Source organism: Zalophus californianus, chromosome 16 (genome assembly GCF_009762305.2).
Source record: "Zalophus californianus isolate mZalCal1 chromosome 16, mZalCal1.pri.v2, whole genome shotgun sequence".
NCBI classification, from domain to species: domain Eukaryota; kingdom Metazoa; phylum Chordata; class Mammalia; order Carnivora; family Otariidae; genus Zalophus; species Zalophus californianus.
In genome coordinates this window covers 39,385,527-39,403,661 of record NC_045610.1, presented here as the reverse complement: position 1 = coordinate 39,403,661, position 18,135 = coordinate 39,385,527, and the positions used below count along the sequence as shown (strand labels likewise).

At 53.9% G+C, this 18,135-nt stretch overlaps 1 protein-coding gene across 1 annotated transcript in view; it reads left to right on the top strand.

The window, feature by feature from the left end:
• The first annotated feature begins 12,720 nt into the window (after positions 1–12,720).
• The window catches only part of NR1D1 (nuclear receptor subfamily 1 group D member 1), a 7,842-nt gene continuing 2,427 nt past the window's right edge, over positions 12,721–18,135 (top strand). Inside the window, exons 1-5 of the mRNA XM_027624716.1 lie at positions 12,721–13,359; positions 16,079–16,414; positions 16,610–16,698; positions 16,804–16,948; positions 17,284–17,924. Of these exons, the coding sequence (XP_027480517.1) occupies positions 13,329–13,359; positions 16,079–16,414; positions 16,610–16,698; positions 16,804–16,948; positions 17,284–17,924 (1,242 nt within the window). The 5' untranslated portion in view covers positions 12,721–13,328. The remainder of the gene's footprint in view (positions 13,360–16,078; positions 16,415–16,609; positions 16,699–16,803; positions 16,949–17,283; positions 17,925–18,135) is intronic.

The following is an 18,135-nucleotide window of genomic DNA, read 5'->3' as shown; positions in this document are numbered from 1 at the left end:
CCTATTTTGTGTGTGTTAAAATTTACTTTCTTTTGTAAAATGATGGTGATAGTAAATAGCAATCGGTGGTAGTAGTTTTTTAATGTCCTTACTTGGCAAAATAGAATGCTGGCAATTCTACATCAGTCCCCCACGTTTTTTTTTTTCTGGAAACTTTACAGCTCTGAAATCCAAAGTCTAAGATTTCACTACTCCAGACTAAGTAAACATGCTTTTCTCTCCCAAAGCCAAAAGGCTGGAATTTTTGGATTTGGAGGTCTGATCTTGATCTCAAGTCACAGGACGAGGTAGATAAACCACCAGAAAAAGCCCTGGGAAAAGCTCTCCTAAGGAGGGAAGAGAATTCTTGATTCCAAACCATTAGGTTTTTAAACTGTGGTAATCTCTGAACTAAGACACATAAGGGCCCCGGATAACAAAGAGTAAAGACCTAGAGGGAGAAAGTGGAGGGGCTCCCTGTGAGGGCACCTAGGAAAACCTTAGGACCCATAAATCAAGTCCCTAAATAGTCCTCTGCCTATTTTATCCTTAATGGGATAATGACCATTCCCCTTTGCCCTCTGGCTAAGGGTATGGATGGAGTTAAAGCCAACACTAGCACTACTTTATGATTTAGGAGGACTAGGATGGTGAATTCCATTTCTACGACCTACATTCTTTGAAGGGAGTGCCTATGGTGTGCAAAGAGTAAGCCCTTTTACCTGTCTGGGTCTTGGTTTTCCTAGACCAAAAAGAAAACTGAAGATCATCTTTAAGGCCCCTTCCATCTCAAGACTGTATGAAACTGTGTTTTCCCTGCTAACTGTGGGGCAGAATGAGGTAGTAAAAGAGGCTTGTTTTGGCTTCTCCCCAAGGAGAGAGGATTCATCTGGGCGGCTTCCTGAGGCTCTTGTAAAGATAAATAAAGACTGGGGTTGCGTGGCTGGCATTAGCCCAGCCCCACATGGCCCTGAAATGAGACCAAGGGGGAGAGGCCACCTTTCCTTTCTCCGGGAGGATGGGGAATGGGGAAAAAGCATGGAGCCACGGAGGTTTCCGGCTCCGGCTCCGAAGCCCGATACGGCTCAGAGCTCTTTCTGGCAGAAACCCTGCCCTGCGTTCCTGGCCTCCGCGAGCAGGAGGTTCGTGTGCTGCTTCTTTTTTCCCCTCTGCAGGGGCCTCTCCAAGAGCGGGACACACCCGCTCTGCTGCATTTTTTTTTTTTTTAATAAAATCACAACTCAAATTTGGGTATTTTTCTCCCATTGCCAGCCCCGCCAAAACTTTCAGCCGACTCCGCCCACTCCACGTGGACCTCCCTTCCCTGTCCCAGCACCCCCTGCGAGAACCTCCCCCCCAACACGTGACCAATTGTTATGTTTCCTTCCTGGGGCTCCCTTTCCTCTGGCACCAACGACTGAACAAAAGTGCCCCCTTCAGGGTGAATGTGGGGCAGCAGCCTGGGAGGAGAGGAAAGTTGATTGAGGTGTACAGTGCAATGTGGGAACGTGGCTGTGTCTACTTAAAATGATTTCATGCCTTATAGCTCCCCGGTTAGTAACAGTAAGGATCACACAATTTAAAAGATGAGGCAAATTCACGAGAAGGGATATCATCAAAGAAAACGACGTTGGGGGTGGAGTTGGGTGAAGGTTTAATCCCTCACTGCACAGTTGGTTACCTCTACCCCAACTCCCATTTCCCCTAGAGTTCTTCATTGTTGTTGGCAGAGCTCTCTGAAGTCCTTAGATACCCGACAAGCACCAAAAGTTCTTGAATTACCGTCTAGATAATGGGAACATGGCCTCTCTTAGACTGAGTGTTCCACTTCTTGCCTCCTTCACCACATCCCCTTCCCCAAACAACACTGGAAGCAGTTCTCTCTCTATGGGCAGGTATTCCTCGAGAGCTGACATAAATTATTTCCAAAGCAGAGTCTCTTCTCTCAATGTTAAGGACATCTGCCCTGGATGAGGAGAGCACAGGGGATCATGTTGGAGGGAGGGGTGGGCAGGACAGCAAAATTAGTCCAGTGGGAAGGCTTGATGCATGGAACAAGAGGACTAACCAGGAAAAGCTAGAATATGGGTCAAATGAAACCAAACAGGGAACCGGTTTTCCTTGGAAAAAATTCTGACCTAGCTTTGTCCATTCCTCCCCACTCCTTTCCCCCACATGAGACGTGATGTTGAGAGATTGGACAGGGAATTGGGGTGATGGAAGGCATGTGGTTGGGTGCTGACTAGGAGAAAGAGTTATATCATGCAGTGTTTAGAGAAGGAAGGGTAAATTTAAAATCAGAATTCTCACAGGGCCGTTTGTCCCTCAAAGTCATAGAGGTCATGAATAGTAGTCCAAGAGCTACAGGTCCTGGGGCCCAAAGAGGGGGGCCTTATTGTAACCAAGTAGCTGCTCTCCAGGGGCATGTGTGGAAGGGAATGGGAGGAGTCCAAGGGCCCCTATTTTCAAGGGAAACATCCGAAAAGCGAGTAAGCTAGAACATCAAAGACTAGGGACACTTGCTCTCCTATAACTCAGAATCTGTCAGCGCTCCTATTACCAGGTGCTATTTCCAGAATCCCGGGCCTATGGAGGAAAAGGGAGGGGCCCTGGTGGAGAGACAGTGGGAGACCCGTTGGGCTCCTCCCCCAGCCCAGCTGCAGTACCAGAGTTTCGCCACTCCGGGGCTCCCGAGCTCAACCACAGCTCCATTAGAGTAAGGGAGGAAGAGAGAATCTCCCAGCAGTGTGAGACGTCAGTGACAACCCTGAGCAGAGAGGTGACCTGGAGGTCATTTGCTCTGAAGCTGCAGACCCTTCACGTGGCCGTTGGGAAGGCATCCAGCCTCAACCCTTCTGTCTAAAAGGAACCTGTGGCGCTGGGAACTAGCTCCCATCGCTTACCCTCACCCTCTTCTCTGTGGTCATTTCCTCCCCCGCGTGTTTCCTTCCCCTCTCCCCAAACTCAGGGTGGGAGCACCACCACCATCCCCCCCACCTCCAACCCCCAGCCTGTCAGAGTCCTGAGGAATGTTCTCACCCTGGCTGGGTGCCAGGCTGTGGACTTCCTGGGCTTTGGGGGTGGGGCTTGGCGGAGGGGAAGCCTTTGGAGAGGAGAGCCATCCATCCCTGCACTGCCTGCATGCTGTCCCCCTCATGAGCTCGCGCGGGCGCGCGCTCTCTCCCCCCTAAGTAAAAGGCTCATCTATCATTCTCTGTCACCACCACCTAATTTCCTCCCCCCACAATAGCATTTCCTTGCCAGGGCAAAACATCCACAATCTGGAGGCAGTGGGCATCCTAAATACTGTGGCTTATAGTGAGAGAGAGGGAAAAGACCCCTTTCAGAGCCTGCCTTCCTGTTGTAGAAGCCTGTAGCTGGAAAGAGAGGTTCAGTTGCCAGGGTCCTGAGGTAAGGGGTTTGTAAATGGTAATTCAGTTGTAGGGCTTCTTCTGGATCCTTCTCAAAGCCTCAGATCTAAGGAAGTACATGGGTCTCTATATAGTAAAGCTTGGGAGCGGATTTCTGCATATCTGACCACCTCTATTCAGCCTTCATATCCCCGAAATAGATCAGTCGAAATCTGAACTCACTGGCCCACATCAAACCAAGGAAATCTTTCCAGTCCCTGCAGACTGGGGTGGGTTCAGCAAGAATGGGGAGCAGGCAGAAACCACTTCCAAATCTAGTGACTAGAGACCAGGCCTGACAGAGACTTCTGGCTCCCATCCAAGGGGTCACTGCTCAGAAATGTTTGTGTATTTGAGGTTTGGACTAGCTTCTGATATTGTCCACAAATGACAAAGTGAGAACTCAGTCTTGCAGTACCCCCTGCCTGTGGTCCCTCCGTGCCACTTTTGCAGCCTCTCTCCCTGACGTCATCTGCAGACCTGTGCCAGATTCCCAAGTTCCTATCTTGAAACCTCAGCCCCCACACCCAGGGCCTAGGGGAGAGCCAATGTAGGTCAATGCAGCTGAGCCTGCAGGGCTGTCTGCTCCTTGAGTCCAGAGCCTTTCAGGCACAGAGAGGAACCCTTGCAGAGAGAAGTGAGAGAAAGGGCTCTGTGAGAACCAGAAGAAAGCATATTCCTCAAAAAAATGAAGCAGGGAGAGGCCAGGAATCAACTGGTCACGCTTGAGACAGTAATGGGATCTCTGCTCCTGAGAGGCTATGTGTGATGGAAGAGAAAAGGCCAGAGGAGAGAGGCTGAGCATGGGTCTCATCTCTGCCCCCCCACCCCCCCAATGCCTCACGCTTGCTCTGTTTGCCTGTGGAAGAGAACCCTTCTGATCTGATGTCCATTCCCCCAGTCGCTTTGCTTTCCAGGCTCAGGTTTCATCCTCAGGAGCCTTTGTGATTCGCCTTAGAGACCCTCTGCTTCCTCTGGTCACAGTTTCTGGGGCTCAGGAAGCTAGAGTAGGCCAGAGTTGTCCCCATCCTCCCCCATTGAAAGACTTTTCCTGCTTGTTATCTGTTAAACTCATTTTGCCTGGGGTACTTCCAACCCTCTGGGACCTCATTCCTTTTCTTGGCTCTCCCTACCCCTGTCTCTGAGATCCCAAGGAGGGTGTGTGCGTGTGTGCACTTATCTGCGTGGTGTTCATATTCTCTTAGTTATGCATGGGGAGTCAGGGACCTATGGCTTTAACTAGCTTGGGGTTCCCATGGTCAGCAAAAATAGACAAGGGAGCAGTTTCTACCTCCAGCCTCCAAACAATTTAAGCCACAATTAACTGGTTGGGTTTTTTTTTTTTAAGATTTTTTTTTCTTTTTTTTTTTTTTGAGAGAGAGAGACAGAGATAACGAGAGACAGCACAAGCCAGGAGGAGAGGGAGAAGCAGGCTCCCCGCTGAGCAGGGAGCCCAATGCAGGGCTCCATCCCAGGACCATGGGATCATGACCTGAGCTGAAGGCAGATGCTTAACTGACTGAGCCACTCAGGCGCCCCCACAATCAACTGTTTTAATAGGAGTCTCAGTTACAGGATGAAAAGTAAGTAAGATGGAGAAAGGATAAATAATTACGACCCTAGCCCTCACTTCCTTTATTCTTCCCCAGTACCTTCCGCTCCTTTTTCTGATCTCACTCATCCTCCCACTACTTGTCTGCTCTCATTTCCAGAATCCTTGCACACAGTAGGCACTTGATAAATGCTTTTTACACTGAGTCAAACCGAATCTCGTTGTGCTCTCTGGCTAAACCTAGCTGAAAAAGCACAAAAGGGGAAAGTGGGCATTCCCCAGATCTTGGGTTGGCCCCTGCAGGACTGATTGCTAGGGAACAACACCTCAGAGCAGCATGCTCACCTCAGCATGCATCTGAATCCCCTGCAGGGCTGGCCTCTACTGCCAGAGTTTCTGATTCAGCAGGCCTGGGCTGGGACCTGACAGTTTGTCTAACAGGTGCCCAGGTGATGTTGACCCCCCTCTAATCCTGGGGCCACCAGTGCATCCCAAGAACCACGGTGTTAGGGAAGCACAGCCCCTTACCCTAATGCTCGCCATGGGAACCTGATTGGTTCCAATATTACATACTTTAAGAGGAAGAAACAGGTGAGAATTGGAAACACGACCCCTGCTCAGCCCTCCACCCCCAACGTGGATAGGGATCTAAGATAGGACAAGGGCCGCAGAAGTCGGGGACGGACTGATGATCTCTTCTATGTCATTTAAAATAGCCCACGGACTCCATCCTTGTTGAAAGTCACTTCCCAAAAACATGTTTTGCAGCAGCAGCAAAGGAGCACTAGGAATTTCCTGTGGCGAGGCAGCGCCAGCGTGGGGAGGGGAGAGGCGGTGCGGAGCGGAGAGCCTTCCCTTGGCTCGGGCAGGGCCACGTGCCCCACCCCCTCGCTTGCACATGTCTCCGCCACCACCGCCGCAGCAGCCGGGCTGTTTATGAGCGAGTTGTTGTGGTAGAAATGGAGCAGGCTGCACATGCCCAGGCCATGTGACCCCGGGCAGCCCGCGTGAGCCGCGGCCCGGCGCAAACACGCTCGGCCCCGGCCTCCCCGGGCCAGAGAAACAGGAGGGAAGATGGGGAAGGAGCAAAAGGGCACTAGGCTCCCTTCTCCTTATCCCCAGGCTCTTTATCCTGCTTCTGTCTCCTTTTGTCTTTCCTGAACCACTGGGGGAGCAAATACGCAGGAAAGAAACATGGTTTTCCCAGGCATAGTCTCCTCCCAGGCAACCCAGGGGCGTTTATAGGCCCCATATGAACAAAGGGCCTCCCCAGGCCAAGAGCACAGGGTGGCTGCCCCTAGCGCTGGACTGGAGTTGATGTGTCAACGTCAGCCTGGAGCTCCCCAAATCAGGCTGCCTGGTCCCCTCTTTCTAGAAAGGAGGATGCCGCACAGAGACGCAGCAAGTGCCCATTCCGGGATTAGAACAAGGAGAGTTCAGGGATTTGTGGGGTCAGGGATAAGAAGCCAGGGTTGTTTCTGCAGCAGTGGTCTGTGGGACAGGAAAAGGAAAGTCCATCTGCCAATTGGGGATAAGGAGGGGCTGAGGGTGGGGTGGGGGGATCTGGAGGAACTTCACACTAACCCCCATCCAGCTGGAGAACAAACGTTAGTGTGAAAGGCAAGCTCAGCCTCCATGCCTCATGGAAGTGTCCCCTCCCATCCACCTGGCCCTCCCGGACCCATGGAGTCCATCTCTCAGCACTCGAACCCCAGACCCCCACTGCAGCCCTCTGCTCAGGCCATCTCCCCCCCACCCCCCACCCCGCCCCTGACCCCGTTTCTGAGCAGCAGTGCCTCTTGCTGGGATGTGAGACCGTGCTGGAGTCAGGCGGACAGTAGGTTAGCAGGAACAAGCAAACGAAATGAGCACGACCCACATTTCCTCATCGCACCAAAACTTCGCAGATCCTGCATTGCAGAGCTAGCGCTTTTTTTTTTTTTTTTAATCTCCGCTGGGCCCCTACACACGTCTGCATTTTTGCAACCAGCACAGATTTTTTTTTCAGGGTGCAAACTGTGCATTCTAATGAGCCAAAGCTCCTTCCTGTGGCATTGAAAATCTCTTTGGCAAATTGCTTCTCCCCCTTTACCCCCCCAATTTAGAAGAAGGGGGGGATCCCAAATTTGCGAAGTTGAAGTCGCATCCTCTCTCTCTCTCCTTCTCCTGCCCCCCCTCCCCCAAGATACTGCAGTGTTTCCGGCCCAACTCACAGCTGCAGACCAGGGGAGAGGGATGGGAGGAGGGAGAAATGAGCTTCTTTCCTTCTTTCCATGCGGGCTGAGCTCGGAGGGGCGGGGGATGCTTTTTTTCCTGGGCAGCCCATTGCACCCCTCCTTTCCCTCCCCATCCCAGCCAGTGTTTATGTAAGCCTCCCAGAAGCGACACACGCGGCCCCTAATGTCTGCGCAGGCCATAGTTCCTCCGAGGTCCGTCCTGCTCACGAGGACTGTCATGAGCCTCTGGCCTCCCCAGGCAACCACAAGGAGATCTGCAGAGGCCCAAGGAATGGGGATAAGGAGAGGATTTGATCTAGAGCTTGTGGTAAGAGGTGGAAACAGAGGCAGGCACCACAGGTACCCCTTCACTCCCCACGCACACTCCCCTGCATCTCAGTCCTACAGAGGCTCAAGGACAGACAACAGGCCTTTGCCAGGCCTGGAAGACAAAACCACCAGTAGGCTCCAGCAGCAGCATAGCAGAGGTTGGACAGAATGGCCTTAGCATAGCATGTGCTGGATGCCAGCCACCCCCCAACCCGGGGGGGGGAACCCCACGCCAGAAAGAGGGTGATCTGAGACTTAGTCTTCCACTGCCAAGGACAGTCCATGCACCTCCTGGATCCTGTGACGTGAGTGGGATCCTGGCCTCTAAAAGGGGGACCCTCTTTCTGGTTCCCCAAAGCATCTGCTGAAGAAGCGTTGGCCTAGGATGATGGATGGCTTTAGAAGGGCTGTACTTAGAGGTGCACATTGCTCACGCAGGTACATGGGGGAGGTAGGATGTTGTTTCCTTAGGGCTTCATACACAACTTTAGGGGCCTTCCCCACTCTCATTGAACGAATCCGTTCTTTTTCATTTTTTTAATTAAACATTTTTATTTCATTTATTATTATTTTTTACAACATAGTGATTCAACATTTACATACCTTACAAAACGCTCACCACAATAAGCCTAGCTACCATCTGTCACCATGTGAAGTCATAGAAACCAGTCCGTTAATACATCCCCTCAAGGAAGCACCACGGTGCTTTAAAGGTCCCTGACCTACCTGCCCCCTCCCCTTGTCACCAGCTGTGGATCCCAAAGTCAGAGGGGGAGAAGAGTGTTCAGATGCCTGCTGCCACCTCTGGAGGGGTCTCTGCGGACATGAGTTTGCTATGCGTTTGTTGCACCCTCTCCTGGCCCCCGGCTCCCTTTCTGACCGCACAAGGGGAATGTGGGAGGGAGGGAGCAGAGGGTAAGGAAGAGGAAACATGGGCCTGGGAAGGTGAGGTACTTGTGGGGACAGGGGCAGGGGTGCTTTAGATTTCTCTCTTCTTGTTGATGTGCCACCCTTCCAAGCAGCATTATTGTTTAGGAAACACCAGCACGAGCTAGTCGCTCAGAGGTTTTGGTGTTTCAGTCAAAGTGATCATTTTCTCCAAGATGGGCAGTCTTTTTTTTTTTTTTAAGATTTTATTTATTTATTTGACAGAGGGAGACACAGCAAGAGAGGGAACACAAGCAGGGGGAGTGGGAGAGAGAGAGAAGCAGGGTTCCCGCAGAGCAGGGAGCCCGATGCGGGGCTCGATCCCAGGACCCTGGGACCATGACCTGAGCCGAAGGTAGACGCCCAACAACTGAGCCACCCAGGCGCCCAAGATGGGCAGTCTTGCTAGTGGAAATAGCTGTACCCTCAGACCTGGGGTCGGATTCCCAACACTCCTGTTTTCACTGTGATGTTGACAGCGGTAGTCCCAAGAGATAGCCGGGGGAGCTTTAGCCCCTCCAAAATCTCCACTGACTCCACCGCTTTTTGATGTGATGTCTTCTCAATCTTCAGTGCTTCGCTTCAAGGACAGCTTCCAGACAAACCTCCCAGCCTCTGCTGCGTCCTGGGCAAGCTAACAAACATCTCAAAGTCTCAGGTTCCCTATCTCTAAAAGAAGAATGAGACCTGCAGCATAGAATTGTTATGGATATTAAATTAGATAATATATGTAAACCACTTAGCCCAGAGCCTGGCATACAGTTGGTACTTAATACATGCTTATTATTTCCTTTCCTTGGAGAAAGGAGTAGTGAAGTAGGAATAGAATCTGAGGCAAAAAACACGTCTGTGGAACTCAGCCCTAGACTATGCTTCACCGTCTCTTTCTCCAGCTCCCCCAAAGAACAAATCAGCTCAGACTTGGGCCCTCCTGTGGTATGTTCTTGAAATTCTCCCCAAGACATCAACACTTTGGGTGAGTGAAGGAAAGCCAGCTGGCCCTTTAGAGAACAGGAGAAGAATCTAAGAGGGCAAGGCATGAGTCTCTCCCAGACACAGGGCTGCTTCCCTGATTCTGGAGCATCCCCAGGGTTTCTGACCCAGGTTTGCATCACCTGGGCAGGGAGGTTACTCCCCTGGGCAATGATTTGCTTGGTGAGAAAGGAGGGGGAAGAGAAGGCACCTACTGAAGCCTGACCTGGTTTCCAGCAAGGACCCACCCTCAGTCAGTCAGTCAGTCAGTCAAGCAGTCAGCCCAAGATTTAGGCCACCCAGGATTTGCCCAGGGCATTGCCCTGTTACCCAGAACAACACACTGGCAAGGAGCTTAGATCCTGGATCAAACACACACATCTGTGCACACTCATACCTTTTACACACCCTCACTCATGCAGTCTCTCACTCTTACGATCATATGCATACTCTGACTAGAATTTAGAGCTCTTAATCCCTTTCCTTCCCCTGCTTTATCTGTGCTGTCCAAAGAAATCCAGGAGAATTTAAAGACATATTTGGAAACACACACACACAAACACACACACACACACACACACACACACGATCCAACCCTGTCCCACAATAGTGAGGTCAGTCCTCAGACTCTGAGGAATCTGAGTAGAAGTGTGTGCAACATGGAGCCTGGGCTGTGTCTTGCTGTGCCAGGTCTTGGATATGCATCCATTCCACACAGTTCTAAGCTGAATCCAGTTCCTTCTTAGGCTGAATTTGGCTATAGGGGGAACAGAGTGTGTGTGTGTTGTGTGTGTGTGTGTGTGTGTGTGTGTGTGTAGAAGTGAACTGGAATGTCCAGCTGTCAGGAGAGGTGGGAGGCTGTGTTGAATTGCACCTGTTGTCTTAAGGTCAAGGTTGAGGTCAAAGAGAGGCCAAAGCTAGATTCCAGTCCAGGTCCCCAAAGGCCAGACTACTCAGCCTTTTCCCCCTCCCTTTGGTGGCTCTGGGTCCCATAGGTCTCTGTCCTTCTGCCAGTAGCTGCTGGTAGCATAAGGAATAGGGTGGATAGACTAGAAGCTTCTGGAGCCAAGAAAGAGTCCTGCCTCTTCATTCTTCTGTATCCTTCCCTCCAATTGTAGAAGGAAGATCCCAAAGTTACTTCTTTGTCAGGGAAAAAAAGGGGGGGGGCCTATAAGAAGTGCTACAGGGGAAGGAGGGAGCAGAGGTAACCCCCTCCCCTTTGCTTCCTCCCTCCCAGCCTCCGCCTTCATACCTCACTCAGACTGCAAAACAACCCAGCTCCTTGCCAAGAGTTAGGCTGACTGAATTTCAGCTCTCCCTGCCTTTGCTTCCTCTTCCCTCTCCCTAGCTGCAACTCAGGGAGAGATTCTTGACCCTTGGCCCTTTCCCTATAGGGAAAAAGAGCAACAAGTAGAACAGGGGCTGGACAGAATCATGAGCAATGAACAGAGCTGTGGGCCTCAGGGAGGGTCCAGGACGGCTAACGGGAGCGTGCTGGTGCGGGTGCTGGGGCAGGTGGGGCACTAGAGGTCACGCCAAGGGCCCTGATCTTGAATCCAGCCCTGGCAGATACCTGAGCCCTGGCCCTGGCCATGAGGAAGAGCCAGGAAGAGCACAGAGAGCATGCAGTACCGGACCCAGCAGCTCACCTCCCAGCACTCCCTCCAGAGCCCAGCAGGAGGGGGAGGGGAGAAGGCTGAGGTCAGAACCAAGTTTTCCTGAAAAGCCTCTTTCCTTGTTTGCCCTAGCCCCTCCCAGGCCCTCCCACGCTCGCTGGGCTACAGCTTCCCAGCTCTGGGCCAGAGGCCCAGGACAGGCCAGGGAAGAGCCCACTGTCTTCTCTCTCCCGTTTTTCCTTGGGGGCGGGGGCATAAAGCTGAAGTCCCGACTATTCTAAGGAGCCCATTTGAGGGAGCACATCTCCTGGGAGTCAGAGGGTCAGTGGTCAAGCCAGCAACTCAGTCACCTCCTCTCGTCAACCTCACTGTCCTCTCTTGGTTCGCGCGCTTCCTCACTACCCAGGTTCCTCCTTCCTTGGTGCTCACACTCCTCCTTTTTTCCACCTCTCTGGTGACTGTCATGTTTCCAGGCATCCCTCAGTGCTGCTCCAGGAGCTGTCTGTGAACAAGTGGGGAAGGGCTTCCTGTGCAGGAAAACAAAAACCTCCCTAGAAGGGCTGGGACAAGGAGGAATTAGCAGGAAGCAGCAGGTGGCTCAGGCTCATCTGGCTGCTTGAAGAAGAGGCCCCATCTCTCCCCACAGTCCCAAGTCCTCGAGCAGGAGAGACCCATTTCCACCAGTGGGGTAATTGCTGCTCTGAAGGGAGATGCTGGCTGTTTCTAACCCCTGGTCAGTGTTTCCCTTGCATGTCTGCCCATCTCCCTGCTGTTTAGGGTGGGCGGAGGGAACTAGGAATGAATGTCTGACCTTGGGCCACCCACTTCTTCTAGGCCTCATTTTCTTCTTACCAAGGAAAGGATACTGAGGGGGCAAGGGTTAGGGTGATCTTCAAGTTCCCTTCTGAGTTCCCTTCTGTGGGATCTACATGCTGCACTCAAGCATTGGTGGTGGGCGGATGGTGTGTCACTCTGCCCCCAGACCCCTGCCTTACCTTCGGCCCCATTACTTTAGGACCTCAAAGCACTTTCACCATGAAGTTCCCCTCCCTGGTCTTTTTTATTTCCCAGACAAAGGGAAATGACTCACCCCAAAGTCACCTCAAATGAGTGGGGTGGTGTCATACAAGCAAACAGGGAGTCCCTAGGGACAACCTCACCCCCCCTGGCAACAACTCCTTTCCCTAGGGGTGTTCCCTCTAAGGAGACTAGAAGGGAAAAGGGGTCACATTTCCTTTTGGTCTCAGGACTTGGCCCTGCAGCAGAAACTCAGCTTAAGTTCCTGACTCTGGGGATATCTCCCTCCCCTACTTGTCATCTCTCCCTGTGTCACCCGGAACCTCAAGGCGAGGTCAGTGCTGCAATCACGTGAAGCCCTCACGTTTGCAAGGTTTGCAGAAAGAGTCTGTTAGCTTTGATCTCCCAGGGAGCAGCCAAGCTGGCCAGTCCCTCCCCAGGAATTCACATGCCTCTGCCATACAGGCTTTCCAAACACGCCACCCTGACTTTTCAGTGCACCCCACCCCGTTCGGCTCTTAGCTCCTCCCCGGCCCCAGCAAGGCTTTTGCAAGGCAGAAAGGGGGAAATAAACGCAGTCCGCCCACTTTGCCAGTGGACTACAAATCCCGACAGGCTTAGCGTTACGCAGGCGCACGGAGCTCAACGTGCCTGCTGCTGGAAAAGTGTGTCACTGGGGCACGAGGCGCTCCCTGGGATCACATGGTACCTGCTCCAGTGCCGCGTGCGGCCCGGGAACCCTGGGTTGCTGGCGCCTGCGCAGAGCCCTCTGTCCCAGGGAAAAAGGCTGGGGCAAAAGGCGGCTGAGATTGGCAGAGTGAAATATTGCTGCCGAAGGAGCGTAGCAGGGCACACGTCTCGCTTCTTTGCGCCTGGGTGCCCCCTTTCTGCCCATCACCTACTTAATTCCTGACTGCATCCTCGCTCCCTCTGGGACCTTTGCACCGGGAGCTCCAGATTCGCTACCCGGCAGCGTTGTGAAGCCGTCAGGCAGTGGCACCCCGTGCACTGCAGAGACCCGACTCTCCTTGCTACCTTCCAGCCAGAACTACAGCAGGCTGATTCCCCCCTCCCCCACACTCTGCTCTTCCCATGCAAAGCAGACCTCCGTTGCCTCTGCGTCCTACCCTTCTGCAGGGCTGCAGTCCGGCCACCCCGAGACCTTGCTGCAGGGTGCCTCGGATCCTGGTTGTGATCCGCGGGGTCCATTCCCCGCCCTCAGTCACTGCCCAGGGGGCGACAGCGGCAATTGCAACCTCCAGTCTGTGTCAAGGTCCAGTTTGAATGACCGCTCTCAGCCGGTGAAGACATGACGACCCTCGACTCCAACAATAACACAGGTACCGGGGTTCCTTTACTATCAGCGTTATTTGTCACTGTCTCCTCACTTCCATATATGCCTTAGAACAAGAGGAACTTTGTAAGGGACTGGGGACTCCCTCGGCCCGGGAATTTGCTAGCATAATGGGGACCATAGGCTGGGATTTCAAGAGCGAGTTGTTCGTCCTGGGAATGCGCCCGGAAGCGCCCCACCACCACCTCTCAGAGTCCCAAAGCTCCTTTTAGCCTGAAAGACTCGGATTCCGGGCAAGAGGTAATGGAGAGCGGGTACGGGTGGTAAGATGCAGTTTTGAGGGACTGGGAGCTTTGGAGCAGAGCCCCAAACGCCCCTACCTCCCCCTCCCCCCTCGCTGCAGCTGTGGCATGCCTGGCTTTCTCGAAAAGAGGACCCCTCTCCTTCCTCTCTTCCTCCTCCCCCTTGTTCCTGCAAGCTCAAGGGAACCTGAGAAGCAGTGGGGCGATAGGGGCTCCAGGCGGGAGGGACTGGGGGGAATGGGTCGGATCTCACTGGGGAATCCTCAGTGACAGCAGGGAGCGGCACTTGAGGAGCCAGCAGAGTGGTGCCCTGCCCCAGGGAGGACACCCAGAGCGACCGGGAGGCCCGGAGGGCTCACATGGCTGCGGAGTCGGGCCCACGTGCTGCGTTTGTTTTCATTCAGCAGAAGCCGTGGCCGCCACCCCATTGGTCGTTCCCTTCCGGCCCCGTTACATAATGAGCTCCGCCCCCCCGGGTCGCCCCGGCAACGCGTGTTCCCTTCTCTCCTCCCCTCAGTTGCCCCGGCCCGGCTGGCGTTTGGGGCCCAGCCCAGGACCCGGAGGCTCGGGAGGGGCGGGACGGGGGCGGGGCTGCTGCTCCCGATTGACGGGAAGCTGGAGAGGGCGGGGCCTCGAGTTCCGGGGTTCCTCGTTGGGGAGCCACGTGCAGGAGGCACACGTGGAGTGGGGACGTGAGGCCGGCTGAGGGCCCCGGCTCCCGCCCCGCCCCGCCAAGATCTGGGTGAAGCCGGGCTGACTCACCGCCCCCGCCTGCCTCCTTTTCCTGTCCGCCTGCCTGGGGCCCCCCCTTCTCCCCGTCACTGAAGCAGGGTAAGATAGAGCCATCCGTGACCTCTCGTGGCCTCATGTTTACACTCCTCAATGGTACCTCACATCTAGCCACCCTTCTCCTCGTTCTTTTCTTTTTTATTCACTTTACTTTACTGCCTTTAGACTCAGTTTCGCCACATTCCAAATTCTTTCTGTTCCTGGAGCATCTGTTTCCTTAGTCCTGCAAACACTGTCTTACTCCCCACCCCCACCAAGCAAGCAGCAGTTTGTCACGAAGGACTTCCCCAGAACAGCTACATCCCAGAATCATAAGCTTTCACCTTTTTTTTTCTCTTTACAGAAAGGAAAACTGACACCCAGGGAGGGGAGTTAATTTCCTCTAGGTCACAAATCAAGTTGGTTGTGATAGATCTAAATCTAGAACTAGACTCTTTTGGGCATGCCCCTCACTTCCAGGTTCTGATTATCTTTGGATGAAGGTCTTACTCCCTTTTGAGGGAGGGGGGAATTAGGTCAGGTTCATTTACCACCAAATAATATCCCATTTCCCCTTCCACCTGAACCCTAAAACTGTAGGAGCTGATCTGTTGTGCAACTATTTTACTGGGAACTGGGTTCACCCTGACCAACCTTGAGCTATTTTAAGGTTGCCCTGCCCAGCTCAGTGTGTGTCAGTGGGTGAGCAAGACAGGTGCCTCTGGATACACGGTGACTTGGCTTGTGTCGGCTCACACGTGTCCTAGGATCCTCCTTTCTCCCACCCCGCCTGTGGCAGGCCAAGCTAGGTGCTTGGCAAAGGTGTGGCAGGCAGGTCACCTTTTCTCCTCCTAATACCATGGGAACACAGCCATGTGGTTGGAAATGTAACCAGAGGGCCGAAGTCCCTGAATGGCTAGAGAGCCAAGGTCGTTGTCACCAGGCTGAGAGATCTAGAAGGGAATTTCCAAAGCCTTAGGCTGGACAATTTTTTTTTTCGTGTCCACCTCCTGCAATGTGCACTGCTAAGTCTTTCCTGGACTTGGAGGGAGAATCTGCTCTGACTCTTGCTCTTGGAGGCCAGGGGAACCAGCCTGGGCAGGTTCAGTACCTTCAGTATCTTGGGAGAACATGTCTTCCAGTTTTGGGGGAATGTGATTGGCTTACTCTTGTTAAGACCTCTACTCTCCTCAGTGTTGGCTAGCTGGCCCTCCATAGTCTCATCCCTGGAATGGTCTTAGTGTTAACATTGGCAGTTGGATATTTTTTGGGGGGGGTAGGAGAAACTGGGCATTCTGAATGGGTCTCAAAGGCTCATCCCATCCTCAGGTCTGCCACTGACAACTCAATCATTAGCTGCAGTCCGTATTCCCAGGGAAGGCATCCGGGGCAGGGGTGTGGGGGGTACATATGTGAGATGCCTGCAGAGATCCTGCCTCTAGGGAGGCACCTCACACCCAAGGCAGAAGCTGAATGTGCCCTGCAAAGGGTCTTGGGGTGTTGGTTGGCCATGTCATGTCTGGTATGAGTTGGGGAGTTGCTCACTGCTGCTCTTCCTGGGACTCCCAAGATTCAGGGTTCCACATGGTTAACTTCTGAGCATCGAGCAGTGTTTGGGGGGGATGAGCAGAGTGGTGCCCTGGGACCAAAGATATGTGGCGGCTGACACCCCCTTCCCTTGTGTTCTCCTGCCAGGTGGTGTCATCACCTACATTGGCTCCAGCGGCTCCTCCCCAAGCCGCACCAGCCCTGAGTCTCTCTACAGCGACAGCTCAAATGGCAGCTTCCAGTCCCTGACTCAAGGCTGCCCTGCCTACTTCCCACCGTCACCCACGGGCTCCCTCACCCAGGACCCAGCTCGCTCCTTTGGGAGCATTCCACCCAGCTTAAGTGATGATGGCTCCCCTTCTTCATCTTCCTCATCATCGTCCTCCTCCTCCTTCTATAATGGGAGCCCCCCAGGGGGTCTACAAGTGGCCCTGGAAGATAGCAGCCGAGTGTCCCCCAGCAAGAGCACCAGCAACATCACCAGTGCGTAAATTTCCAGCTGATCTGGGGAAAAGCGGCCAGGCCTAGGTTGGGACTTGGCGTTCCCGTGACACTGTTATTCGTGGGGCCTTCCTCGGCCTCAGGGATTTCTCCTAGAGTTGCACCAAGCACTGTCCAGCCCATCTCTGGCTGCTCAGACAGCCCTCCTGCTCACCCGCTGCCTCTCTCTTCCCACAGAGCTGAATGGCATGGTGCTCCTGTGTAAAGTGTGCGGGGATGTAGCCTCGGGCTTCCACTATGGTGTGCATGCCTGTGAAGGCTGCAAGGTGAGGCAGGGTGGGGGTAAGGGCGGAGGCACAGGACCTCACCCCTCCGGACACGCAGGCCTGGCCTGGACAGAGATGCTCACTAGCTGCCCCCTGTCCTTCCAGGGCTTTTTCCGTCGGAGCATCCAGCAGAACATCCAGTACAAAAGGTGTCTGAAAAACGAAAATTGCTCCATTGTCCGCATCAATCGCAATCGCTGCCAGCAGTGTCGCTTCAAGAAGTGTCTCTCCGTGGGCATGTCTCGAGATGGTAAGGTGGCACCGTTGCCCCACAAGCATCCCCAGCACGCCCCCCGACCCAAAGTTCGTGAGTTAATCCCTCCCTTTAAAATGTCCCAACAAAGACACGTCATACCCTGAGGCTCCTTTGCGTCGGGGATGCCCATCTTTCATCCTCTCGGGTAAACACACTTCTTTCCTATTAGCTCCTTCCCTACTTGGAAAACCCCCCTCAGTGGGCGTGGCCCTGGTTCTGGTTTTGATGTGGAACCCCAAGCCTTGAGGGCCTTGCCCTTTCAGGAGGAAGGAAGAGAAGCACGTGAGTGTGTATGAGAACTTCCTGACGCTGCTCTCATCCTGTCACAGCTGTGCGCTTTGGGCGCATCCCCAAACGAGAGAAGCAGCGGATGCTTGCCGAGATGCAGAGCGCCATGAACCTGGCCAACAACCAGTTGAGCAGCCAGTGCCCGTTGGAAACCTCGCCCGCCCAGCACCCAGCCCCAGGCCCCATGGGCCCCTCACCACCTCCCGCTCCAGCCCCCTCATCTTTGGTGGGCTTCTCCCAATTCCCACAACAGCTGACGCCTCCCCGATCCCCAAGTCCTGAGCCCACGGTGGAGGATGTGATATCCCAGGTGGCCCGGGCCCACCGAGAAATCTTCACCTATGCCCATGACAAGCTGGGCACCTCACCTGGCAACTTCAATGCCAACCATGCATCTGGCAGCCCTCCGGCCACCACGCCACACTGCTGGGAGAGTCAGGGCTGCCCTCCTGTCCCCAACGACAACGTCATGGCTGCCCAGCGTCATAACGAGGCCCTGAATGGTTTACGCCAGGCTTCCTCCTCCTACCCTCCCGCCTGGCCCCCTGGCCCTGCCCACCACAGCTGCCAGCAACCTAACAGCAACGGGCACCGTCTCTGCCCCACCCACGGGTACCCAGCCCCAGAAGGCGAAGCACCTGCCAACAGTCCACGGCAGGGCAACTCCAAGAACGTTCTGCTGGTGAGGGCACTGGGGGTGAGGTGGGCAGGGGGCCTGGGAGACTGGATTTAGCAGAAGGCAGCTGAGTGTGCCTGGATGCTAATGCAGGAATATCCTCTTGCTAGGGGAGGATGCTCAGCCCTGCAGTAAGGGCTCTGCCTGCGAATCCCTGATCTCCACCTTGGCACCTGATTGCTACTTTACCTAAAAGAGCCATCCTCCGGGGCCACAG